The following is a 12,381-nucleotide window of genomic DNA, read 5'->3' on the forward strand; positions in this document are numbered from 1 at the left end:
GGTTCTGCTCACCACATACACACACACAAAAGTTATCTCAATTCTAATACCATGTTCTTTGGCTTTAAGTTTTTCCTCATTAGTGATCCCTTTGACAAGGGATTAAATTTTACAAACCTACATACCTCACTATCATGGTCCATTTTCAGGCAGGATGCATACTTCCAATTAAGTTAGCTACCCTTAACTAATATATCATAATGAACTGTGTTTTTATTTTTTCAAGATGGGGTCTTGCTATGTTTCCCAGGCTGATCTCAAACACCTAAGCCCAAGAAGTCCTCCTACTCGCCCTCCTGAGCAGCTGAACTATAGGCACACATCATTGTGCTTGGCTTGTTTCAAGCAAAATTGTCTAGGAGCTAGACTTTGCTTTCCGTTGACTAGCACCATTCTGAGCAACTGATTTTAGTGGATACATTAATGCCAGCCCTATGGGTATCCCCCTTGTTCTTTGAAATGAATCCTACATCTAGAGCCAAGTTTCTTGGCCTCAGCACTATTGATTTACATTTGGGGCAGAATAATTTTTTGTGGGGGATGGTACTGTCCTGTGCATCATAGGCTGTTTGTTTGGAGACAGGGTCTCACTATATATTTCAGGCCATACTTGAACTCATTATGTAGCCCAGGCTGGCCTCAAACTCACTGCAATCCTCCTGCCTCAATCTCCTGAGTGTGGGATCACAGGTGTGTGCCACCATGCCTGGTTTTGCATCATAGGCTGTTTAGCAGCTTCCCTGGCCTCTACCCACTAGATCAGTACCCTACCCATATTATTACAGCCAAGAATGTCTTCAGACATTGCCAGATGTCCTCTGGGGGCACCCAGGTTAGAACCACCGATCCAAAATACCTCTATATAAGAAGTCACAACCAAGAGTTAGTCCCAGAGACTTACTCTGGAAAATGTTCCTATATTTTTTTCATGATGGATGTAATTTTACTAAAGATATAGGGGAAACCTATTGTAGTTCCAGCTGCTTATAACATTTCCCCTTCTTTTCCATACAGCATATATTTTCAGCCACCATCTTTCTATGTCTCTGCTCAGGACTTACCTCACATTGAGAATGGTGGTGTGGCTGTTCTCACTGGGAAAAAGGTGAGCTCGTAGGCTGCTTCCTTTGTCAAGGCCTACATAGATGCCAACCTGCACTATGGTGATGTGTATTTCCACTATTGTAGTTCATCAAAGAAGGGCAGGGCCCTTTTAGGATTAATATTGCTTAGTGTCTCTGGGGCAAGCACTAGAATCAAAGCCCAGGGTACCCTGCTGGATAAACTTTCTCAAGGAGTCAGATTATTAGGACCATAACCCTAAAAGTGGTTACTGTTTCTATTTGCTCTCCTGCCCATCCTGCTCCTTTCCGTTTTTCCATACTAACTTTGCTCAGGGATTATTGATAACAACAAATCGACAAATGTATATTGCTGAAGGCACAAAGCCCAGAGTTATTGGAATCTAGAGCACAAGTGGAAGGGTTCACCTTTGATAGGAACAGGCACGTTCCTCTCAGAAGGGGACGTAACATGGAGAAGGTAAAATACAGGTCTGTAGCAAAACATTCTGCATTAAGTGTCTTCTGTGTCTAAATAAATAACACATGGCAGGGACATGGAAAATGATTATAACATGTAAATGTGTATAAGATAGAGATGCAATGTGTTGTGGGAATTACTGGGAGGAGTGCCCAGTAAAGTGATGGATTCAGGGAAGACTTCCAAGAAAAAATCTTGTAGAATGGGAAGTCTCTGGGAATGAAGAAGGCATGAATTAGAGAAGAGCAACGAGCATTCAAACAAAAAACATTCAAGTAAAATGAACAGCATTGGGCCAGGGATTTAGCTCAGTAGTTCCGCCGCCTGCCTCGAAAGCTCGAGGTCCCAAGTTCGATCCCCAGTACCAAAAAAAAAAAAAAAAATGAACAGCATCGGCTCAAGGATAAGGAAAAGCAAGCAAGTAAGCAGCTAGGAAATTTGAGTCAGAGAGCAACGGGAGACAGAACTAGAAGTTATATAGGAACATTTTCATTACAGCTCACCATGTGAAAGAGCTTGGGCTTTATAGGCGATAGAGAGCTGTTGAGCTTTAGTTCCAAAACACTTGGAATGAATTTCCAGTAATTGCTGTTAGTTGTGACAAGGAAGGATTACAGGAGAATAAGACCAGAAAGAACATTTTTAAGATTATTGCATTAATCCAGGCAAGAGATGATAAGGGCCCAAATTAAGACAGTGGCGATGATGATAATAAAGTAGAAGAAAAAGAAAGAGTGAAAATTATGTACTACCTATTCTGATCTTGTAGGCAGTCTTAAAGGTTTTATGTACATCCCCATTTATCCTCACAATAATCTTGTGAGGTAGGTTTATTTCCATTTCATAGAGAAAGAAATTGAGTTTTTTTTTTTTTTCTTGGTACCAGGGATCGAACTCGGGACCTTGCGCTTTCGAGGCAGGCGCTGGAACCACTGAGCTAAATCTCCAGCCCGAAATTGAGTTTTTTGTAAATAAATTGTAATAATTTGCCTATATACACATAGCTAATAAGTGATAGAGACGGATTTGAGCCCAGGTCTGTCTGACTGCAGACATGATTCTAGAGCCCAGGTTCTCTTAATACTGTATTACTTCCTGATAGAAAAGTGATGGTGTCTGAGGTCCTGGCTAGATTCCCAGCACCCCGGCACTGGAAGATAAAGAACAGGTGATGATGACTAGCGGGAAACAGACCCGAGGCCTCCTTAAGAGGCCGACTTGGCGAAGCATCTGAATGGATAGAGTGGGCCCTAACTGAGAAAGGCATTGTGAAAGGAAGAACTAGTTCAAGGGGGAAGAGAAATTTCAGTTCTGGAGTTCCGTCCTGGTGTGAAGGTGTCTTCTGGGAAGTTGGGTATATGACTGTGACACTCAGAAGGAGGCCAGCTCAGGTAGATTCAGGAATCATGAGCATGTGTAGGAGTTGGAACCGTGAGAGTTGGTGGGGTCTCCCAGGGAAGAACTTAGCTAGTGAGAGGAGTGGGCAACCCCAACTTTCAGGAGGCAAACATAAGGAGAAAAATCCACAGGAGACTAAGGAAGAATTTACAGAGAATCCAGGACAGAAGCCAGGGCTGAAGGGAGTAGAGAAAGAGAGAAAACGAATTGAAATGTCCTGTTCAGTTTGGCAGTTTAGATAACCCCAGCACTCAGGCTGAGGCAGGAGGATCCCTGTGAGGTTGAGGCCAGCCTGGGCTACATAGTAATTTCAGGGACCATCTGGACTACATAGCAAGACCCTGTCTCAAAAAAACCAAAAATTAAAGGCGAGGTTTATTAGGGTTCACAGTTTAGTGTACAATCAGCCAGCTCCAAGACAGAAATACCACCTGTAAGTGTATGGGGAACATTTTAAATCTAAACCATGACACCACTCATGTCAAATTTGTCACTGCTGATTAGTTAATGCTTGTTAAATTGCTTGTCTTGGCTATTAAACTCTGAAGACGGAAAATATTTATCTTCCTCACCACTCTGTCCCTAGCAGTTAGCATTGCACCTGAAACATAGTAGTAGGTGCTCAATAAATATTTCTGGAAATTATGGTCTCACAGCTAGTAAGGCATGGAGCAGACTACAATCCAGCCTCTCAGGCATCAGAACTCAAGCTCTGAACCATAAGAAGTAGCATTACCGGCTGGCCACTCAGGTGCTCAGCTTGCTCTCCACACAGACCACGGGAGGCCGTTTACTGTTATGGGGAAAGGAAACAAAGGCTTTATTCGAAGCTAGCTCCAAGAAGATGAGAGGGAATAGGAGACAACAGACAATCCAGGCTTGCTTCAGCCCTCTCTTCCCTGTGGGAATGAAACTGGACCCTGAGCCCTTGAGGCCAGCATCTGCAATTCTGTCCATTCATCTGAGCTGAGGAGAGGAGGGAGTGGTGGGGATGGCCCTGGCCCAAGAAAGCTTGGAGAAGCAGCTTGTCTCTAAAATGAAAAAATTCTGACTTAAAGTTCCATTTTGTTGGTTATAGCAAGGAAATGAAGGGTGCCAGCAAGGGAGGAGCTCATGAGCACAGATTAGTTGGAATGGAACAGCTGGCCAGAGAGAGAAATCGAAAGCAAATATAGAAGATAGTGAGACTGAGAGAAAGCTGGGAAGTTGTGAGATATTTGAAGTGGAAAGCAGTGGTTTAGGAGATAACAAGAATCCGGATATGGTTCTGAAGGAAAGTATGAACCAGGTTCCAAGGTCTTCAGTGGCTGAGGAGAAGTGGCCAGGAGGTGGCTTAGTAATGGTGGTGTTCTTCAGAGGAGAGTGAAGGTGCAAGACTGGAAGCAGCAGCAGCAGCAGCAGCAGCAGCACCAGCGTCGAGAAGCCTGCAGAGTGCCAGCAGCTCTGCCTGACCTGGCCTGCGGTGTGGTGTGGGGGTAAACGTCCAGGATGTGCGTGTAAGCAGTCCTTGAGGGAGAGCCGAGGTTCAGGGAAGACAAAATGCTGGAGAAAGCTTTGTGTAGAGAGAGGTATTGTGGGTGTAGGAGAGCTGTAACAAAGAAGTAAGGACTCCAGTAGCCAAGTAGAAAAGGCTGTCCATATTCTCCATTCCCACAGTTCAGGTAGGACCTTTGGGGACAGGGCCTGCTGGATTTGACTTAGGAACTTAGAACTGCTTAAAGAAACGGTACTGGAAACTGTGGTTCCAGTGACTAGAGATGGCTTCTCTTTTGGTTTTTTGAGGCAGAGTCTCACTATGTAGTTGAGGCTATGTAGTGCAGGCTGGCCTTGAATTCATAGTGATCCTCCTCCCTCAGCCTCATGAGTGCTGGGACTACAGGTGTGCGCCACCACATTCAGCCTTAGAGATGGTTTCTTTTTTTTTTGAGACAAGGCCTCGCTGTGCAGTTCAGGCTGGCCTTGAACTCACAGCAATCCTCCTGAGTGCTGAAATTATAGACATGCACCACCACACCCAGCGAGATGGTTTCTTAAGAATAATTAATTCTGGGCTGGGGATTTAGCTCAGTGGTTCTGGTGCCTGCCTTGCAAGCGCGAGGTCCCGAGTTCAATCCCTGGTACCAAAAAAAAAAAAAAAGAATAATTAATTCTTCTCATTGGGCCAACAGTTAAAAGGTCCAGAGGCTGGGGGCAGGGGTGGTGGTGGAAATGCTCTGGAATTAGAATATGATGTGAATGTAGTAAAAACCACTGAATTATATATTATTATTTATTTATTTATTTATTTTTTGGGTACCGGGGATCAAACTCGGGTCCTTGCGCTTGTGCAGCAGGCAGCAAAACCACTGAGCTAAATCCCCGGCCCTGAATTATATACTTTTAAATGGTGAATTTTATGTTATATGAGTTAGAGCTCAATGAAATTCTTTTCAGAGCTAATTTCATCTCTACCTCGTGTGTGTGTGTGTGTGTGTGTGTGTGTGTGTGTGTGTGTGTCTGTGTGTAACTGCTCCAGGTAGTACAGCTGGATGTAAGAGGAAACATGGCGAAACTAAATGATGGCTCCCAGATCACCTATGAAAAGTGCTTGATTGCAACAGGTGGGTATTTCTGGAGATGCCTGGCTTCCCTGCCTCAGTAGCTATTCAAGTTTTAAGAGTCCAGCCTTCTCCGCAGAAGGCATTAGTACTTCATCTTAAGAAAACTGAAGGGCCGGGGATTTAGCTCAGTGGTTCTGCTGCCTGCCTTGCATGTGCAAGGTCCCGAGTTCGATCCCCAATAACAAAAAAAAAAAAGAAAGAAAAGAAAACTGAAACCTAGAGTCTCTGAAATGGGTGTCTTCTCTTGTTGTACAACCTGGCTAAGTCCACGTGCCTTGGATCATCAGCCCATCTGGATTCTCCTTGCTGTCCCTTCTGGTAAAAGCATCAAGGAGGTACCCATGTTTTTTTTCCCTGCTTAGTGCTCACCCTGTGCCCTGAAAGTGACATAGGCTTCTGGCTTCACTGCCAGTTTCCATGAGAAATCAGAAGAGACTAAAGCAGTTGGTGAGACCAGTGTTGCCATGGTAGCTGGTGAATCCTCATGAGAAACTAGAAGAGAATGTGGACGCATAAAGCAAGGCCTTCTGGCCAGCCATGGGGAGGGATCACCCCCTAAAAAGAGGCCTCGAACTGCTTTTCTGAGGAAATTGATCAAAATCCTGCTGTGAGGGCCAGTTGAAGGGACACAAAGCCATCTTGCCTTCTGGTAGTTGCCGTGGCACCACAGGTCACAGCAGGAGAGCCCCACCTGAGACGCTTGTTTGGGCTGGTTCCTGCCTGCTTCCAGGCTAAGGGACTTCCTCCTCTTACTTCCAGGAGGCACTCCAAGAAGTCTGTCTGCCATCGAAAGGGCTGGAGCAGAGGTGAAGAGCAGAACGACACTTTTCAGGAAGGTAATTGTCTCCTTAGTGTTTTCATTGTGTTGCTGTGAAGAGGTAATACAACCTCGTGGTTCCCAAGTGCTCACGCAGGAATTGGGAGATCCAAGTTCTATGTATGGCTCTTCTCCACACTTGTTATCTGGCCTTGAGCAAGTCACTTCCTCTCTCTGACACTCAAATACTTCACTCAAGGGTTTTAAGCTCCCAGGAGAAAAATACAGTTAGTGATTATATTGCTTGCTATAGTTTCACAGTTGGTTTTTCCTGATGTATTTCTTTCATTGGAACTCCTTATAGCCTCTTGGCGTTTTTCATTGCAAGTGGTGTGTTGAGAGTGGGGAGAAAGGTCAAGAGTACCACAATAAAGAGGCACAGGAGTGGCTTGCTTCTTAACAGTGTGATTTGCTTATAAAAACTGCTGTGATTTTCCAGCTTAGGTTCTTGGTAGAGTAATGTTTGTCAGCCTCAGCACTGTTGACATGTTGGTCTGGATAGTTGTGTGGGGAGCTGTCCTGTGCATGGTAGGATACTGTCAGCATCTCTGGCCTCTATCCACTAAATGCTCAGAGCATTTCCCTCTCCTGACAACCAAAAATGTCTCCAGAGACTGCCACATGTCCTCCTGGAGAAGGACAAACTCCACCAGTTAAGGACCACTGTCACTATAAAGAATGTTATCATGGAGAAAGAAATTCACATTACTAACGGGCTGTAACAGCCGCTCTAGACAGGGAGAATTTATGTGCAAATTACTGTTGTGGAAGATCTAGAGGAAAATATTTCCTAGGATTATTATCCTATGCCTCTTGGGAAATGAGTGGGTTAAACTGGTGTGATCCTGCAGATTGGAGACTTTCGAGCCTTGGAGAAGATCTCACGGGAAGTCAAGTCGATTACAGTTATCGGTGGGGGCTTCCTCGGTAGCGAACTGGCCTGTGCTCTTGGCAGGAAGGGTGAGTATTGATGAGTGACCCCGATTTTCTTTCTCTTCTCCTATCACATGTATCTGGTGGACTGTCACAAATTCTAGAGATGTATTTGCCAAAAGGAGTAGAAGGAGTTGGATTAAGGTTTATAGAGTGCAGGGCTGAGGGTGTAGTTCAGTGGCAGTGCTTGGTTTGATCCCCAGCACCACAGTAGAAAAGGTCTGTAGAGTACGAAGCTAAGCAGTGAGGTTAGTCCTGATGAGGGTCCTTCAGTGGTTGGGAGGCTGTCATCTGAGCAACTTAAAAAGCAATGCTTTCTTTCCTTTTCCCTAGCTGCTGTGCCAGAAACTCTTTAGAAGTAAAATATTAAGGGGAGTGAGTTACTAAAATGAGAAGGGTAATGCAGAATGTAGAACTGTATGTATGTTTGAACTGCTGCCCTGTGAAAATCCCAAAACTTCCTTCAGGTACATGATGGCTCCCATCTCAACAGGTTTGTGAGATTCAGTCTGAATGTTTCATGGCAACCGTTTTTTTTGTTGTTTTTTTTTTTTTTTTTTGGTACCGGGGATCGAACTCGGGTCCTTGGGCTTGCGCAGCAGGTGGCAAAACCACTGAGCTAAATCTCTGGCCCGCAACCATTTTTCTTAATGTGATTTCTCAGCTGTGTGAACTCAGGGCATCTTCTCAGGAGGGTGCTTCCAGTTCGGAGGTCTCAGAGTGCTTGTGTAAGCCTCAGGTGACTGCATGGGCAGAAGGGCACCGAGTTCACAGTTGGTAGCTTAATCAGGGACAGCAGTTCTGGCACCTGTTGTCTTTACCTTCTAAATGAACCAAGGTCCTTCTGCCCCTCTGCTCCACAAGTGGGAGCTCTGGATTGGCAGCCTTGCTTCCCTTCCTGGCCTCCTGGGATTAGCTCTAGCTTCCTGCTCTTACTGCTGCCTTTCTTCTTCCCAGCTCGAACCTTGGGCACAGAAGTGATTCAGCTCTTCCCTGAGAAAGGAAGCATGGGGAAGATCCTCCCTGAGTACCTCAGCAACTGGACCATGGAAAAAGTGAGACGAGGTAGAGAGACTCTTCATGTGCTGCCACTCTGGTTCCTTTGAGGGTAACCAAGGGTCAAGTTAGCTTTTTGGGGACCCCCTTGACATAAGCCCTGTCACCTGGGAGATGAACTGTTTCACCATTCCCCAGTCAGCCAGATTCATCCAGGCATTCTGAATCTGAGGTACCGGATTCCCAGAAATGCTAAAAATGGGCCATGTGCATACATTCTCACAACCCTGCACGACTGCCTGCATGCTGATAGTGACGGGTTGGACCCAGGGAGAGGCCTCTGGTCATTTTCCCTACTTCTCATGAAGGTCACTAGGCCCTGGCCTAATCTTGGGTCTTGTTTACCTTGACAGAGGGGGTAAAGGTGATGCCCAGTGCGATCGTGCAGTCAGTCGGAGTCAGCGGCGGCAAGTTGCTCATCAAGCTAACAGACGGCAGGAAGGTAAGGAGGGGAGGACAGACTGCCAGAAGGCCTTCCAGCCCTTCCCTCATGGTACTCCTTCATTTGACACCAACAGATACAGTTTCCTTGGCAGCCACCATTATTAACCTGTCATAATTATCCGAATTAACTGTCCCTCCCTTAAAACAGGATGATGAGAGCCAGAGCAGGCTCCTGTGGACCTTTCTTTTAGCTCCCCCCTGTCTGTATCAGATTTTTGTGTCCTTGCCAGGGTAGCAGATTTCTGTTTAAGTGATGTGGGGTTTGTGTCTGTGATTGGGAGTTGGCTTGTGACATGGAACTTAAGCCGGGGGTGGGGTGGCGCATGTCTGTAATCCTGGCACTCAAGAGGCTGAGGCAGGAGGATCAAAGTTCAAGGCCAGCCTCGCCTACATAGTGAGTTCAAGGTCAGCCTGAACTGCATAGCAAGATCCTGTCTCAAAAAAACAAAAAAGAAATGGAACTTAAAATCTATTTACCAGAGGAAAGTTAAGCCGTGATTTTTTTTTTTTTTTTGAGACAGTCTCACTATGTAGTTCATGCTGGCCTTGAACTCACTTTGTAGCCCAGGCTGGTGTCAAACTCGCCAAGATCTTCCTGCCTCAGCCTCCTGAAAACTGGGATTACAGGCTTGCGTACCACACCCAGCCACATGATCTTATTAAAGCCCCAGTTCTTTATGACATGATGTGCAGTCAGTAGGAGAAGTGGAAGCTGTGGTGACTGACTGAATTTCTTTTTTGCATCAGGTAGAAACTGACCACATAGTGGCAGCTGTGGGCCTGGAGCCCAATGTTGAGTTGGCCAAGACTGGAGGACTGGAAATAGACTCCGATTTTGGGGGCTTCCGGGTAAATGCAGAACTACAAGCACGGTCTAACATCTGGGTGGTAAGTGTGCTACAGCGTGACCAGACATGATTCATCGTCCCCAGCCTGTGAGCAGGTCTGCCAGGTGGAGTGCTAAAGCTCATTGACAGCTTAACCAAATAGGGTCAAAGTGTTTAGAGGCCGAGAGGAGAAAATAGAAACTTGTGAACTGCTTGGTTTAGAAGATCAAGTATGGTGTCATCTTCAAGCTCACAGAAGATGAGAAGAACACTGTGTGTGCCTTACAGGAAGAGAAGAGAACTCTTCCAGTTCTGCTTACCGGCAGTAGCCATGGCAAAACCCCTGACAGGCACATGCACCACTTTCCAGCAAATCCGCTATTCCCATAGCTCAGAGTGAGTCCAGGGAATGGTGGACAAAGCAGTTTTCAAAAGAAAAAAAAAGAAAGAAAGAAATGGAACTTAAAATCTATTTACCAGAGGTAAATTCCCTCTCGCTCCGTGAGGTGGTGCAGGTCTGTGATCCTAGCACTCGGAAGACTGAGGCAGAAGGATCACTGGGAGTTCAAGGCCAGCCTGAACTACATAGTGAAACCCTGTTTCAAAAATAAATCAAACATGTTCCCTGAAAAGGAAGATCATTTTCCTCAAGCACTATTTTTAGCTCTTTCTAAAAACCTATTATGACACAAACAAAGCTCTAGTACGTAGGAACCATGAGGTAATTTCTCCATCACTAGAGTTTACAAGTATATTGTGGACTTTGCAACTAAGGACATAGGAGCCTTGGAGGGATTTGTTTTCTCCTTCAAAAATTGCTTTCTTTTTTTAAAATGTAAAATGTACTGGATTTTTTTACTTCTTACAAAAATAATATATGCTCAATGTAGGAGACACAAGAAAGAGAAAGGGGGACAGTCACCTGCAGCAGCCACGAGTGTGTCAGAGTATTTCCTTCCCTTTGTTTTCTTGCACATAAGCTTTTTCTTTGTTTTTCATGGTCGTGGTAAGCATGCTATATATAAACATTTATATTCTGCTCCTTTTCACTTAACACTGTAAATGTAAGCATTTTCTATGTTCCTTCAAACTCTGTAAACAGTTTAATGACTATCTAATATTCCATTAAGTGTATTTCATAGTTTACTTTGTCACTGCTCACTTGTTAGATTTCTAGGTTGCTTTGAGGGAGTCTGAATAGCCATAAAGATGATAAAGGGTTAGAGAGCTTAAATGCCACATCCTGCATGAAGCTGATCCCCTTCGCCCCTAGCATGTCAGTTTCATCTCAGCAACCCAGACAGAATAATGCTTTTTGTACATAGTACTCCATAAATATTTGTTGAATGAATGAATGAGTGAATACAGAGTGATGGAAAAAGCCTTAGTCTTGCCAGGTGAGAGGCAATCACACCTAAAAGCTGCTTTCCACATATAGAAAATCATAGTTATCAAATAGCCTGTTTGCTAAGGATAGAAACGAAGAGAAACAGGAGTACATAAACTGAAGCACAGGAGACTTAGGTTAGTTTTTTGGAGACAGAGTTGTTTTGGTTTGTTTTGTTTTAAATGGAATCTCGTATGTTTTTAATAGTTGAAGTACGAATCTAACCTTTAGGTAGAAAACAATAATTAGTATTACAAGTGTTGTTTGAGCCCTCAAATTTATATCATCTTTAATTTGCCTTTTAAAAAAAAAATCATGCGTTCATGTTGTCTCCCTTTTTCCTAAGGCAGGAGATGCTGCGTGCTTCTATGATATAAAACTGGGTAGGAGGCGAGTAGAGCATCATGACCATGCTGTTGTGAGTGGAAGGTTGGCCGGAGAAAACATGACTGGAGCTGCTAAGCCCTATTGGCATCAGTCCATGTTCTGGTAAGAGTTCTGCGCCCTGGGAATGCAAATGGTTCAAACTCAGTGTTAGGATCATGACATAGAGTTGTGGTTTGGTCACCTCATGGGCCAGGTAGCTTCATACAGATAGGAAAAATTCCATCTCATGTCCATATGTCCTACCTCTAGTGGCCGTCTGGTAAAAGCGTCCTGCTTGACATAAGTTAGACAAGGTAAATGGATGGAGTTGGCACTAGCAGTTTTGACGAAAGAGCTCAGAGTTTGAGCTATAGTAGGTGGTACCAAAATGGACTGTTACGAGTAGACAGTATTTTTAAATTTATTCTTTACTGGTAACCCTAATGAGTCCAGCATGTTAGAAAAAAAGACAGCCCACTCATGTGTAACCCTTAAGATCAGTGATTCAAATTCAGGGGTTGCCCTGGCCTAGCCCTGTTTGATACCTTTTATTTTATTGATTTGAAAGATAAGATAGATACATTAAAAAAACTTGAAAGGTTCAAAAGCTAAGCTAGGCATGGTGGCTCACACCTGTAATCCCAGCACTCAGGAGGCTGAGGCAGGAGGATTGCCCCAAGTTTAAGGCCAGACTGGGCTACATAGTGAGTTCAAGGGCAGGCTGGATTACACAGTGAGACCTTGTCTCAGAAAAACAGAAACAACACAACAGAGGCTTCTAAGTGGTTGCTATTAGGAATATTTTCCACTGATAGAAATATATTTCAGGACAGTCACATACAGCTTTATGAGTGAGCAATAAAGAGATAACGGATGAATTTCAGGCTCAACACATATAGGATAGTACAGTTAGAAAAATGAATTCCTAACTATATGATGAGCTACTGTGACCAAGAAGATAAAATGTAGAGCAGCAGGAGCAGAACAGCTACAGTATCCTAGATTATGGCC

At 44.4% G+C, this 12,381-nt stretch overlaps 1 protein-coding gene across 3 annotated transcripts in view; it reads left to right on the forward strand.

Annotated features, from left to right (window-relative positions):
• Aifm1 (apoptosis inducing factor mitochondria associated 1) overlaps positions 1 to 12,381 on the forward strand; it is a 37,640-nt gene that overhangs the window by 22,380 nt on the left and 2,879 nt on the right. For all 3 annotated transcript variants that reach the window (XM_013077900.3, XM_004860054.4, XM_004860053.4), the window contains 8 exons: positions 1,015 to 1,105; positions 5,456 to 5,540; positions 6,300 to 6,376; positions 7,209 to 7,317; positions 8,248 to 8,355; positions 8,700 to 8,788; positions 9,538 to 9,678; positions 11,351 to 11,493. In XM_013077900.3, coding sequence (XP_012933354.1) covers positions 1,015 to 1,105; positions 5,456 to 5,540; positions 6,300 to 6,376; positions 7,209 to 7,317; positions 8,248 to 8,355; positions 8,700 to 8,788; positions 9,538 to 9,678; positions 11,351 to 11,493 — 843 coding nt within the window. The remainder of the gene's footprint in view (positions 1 to 1,014; positions 1,106 to 5,455; positions 5,541 to 6,299; positions 6,377 to 7,208; positions 7,318 to 8,247; positions 8,356 to 8,699; positions 8,789 to 9,537; positions 9,679 to 11,350; positions 11,494 to 12,381) is intronic.

The sequence above is a fragment of the Heterocephalus glaber genome, unplaced genomic scaffold (genome assembly GCF_053883595.1).
Source record: "Heterocephalus glaber isolate CG9 unplaced genomic scaffold, H.glaber_assembly_v1.0 deba00001729, whole genome shotgun sequence".
In the NCBI taxonomy this organism is placed as follows: Eukaryota; Metazoa; Chordata; class Mammalia; order Rodentia; family Bathyergidae; genus Heterocephalus; species Heterocephalus glaber.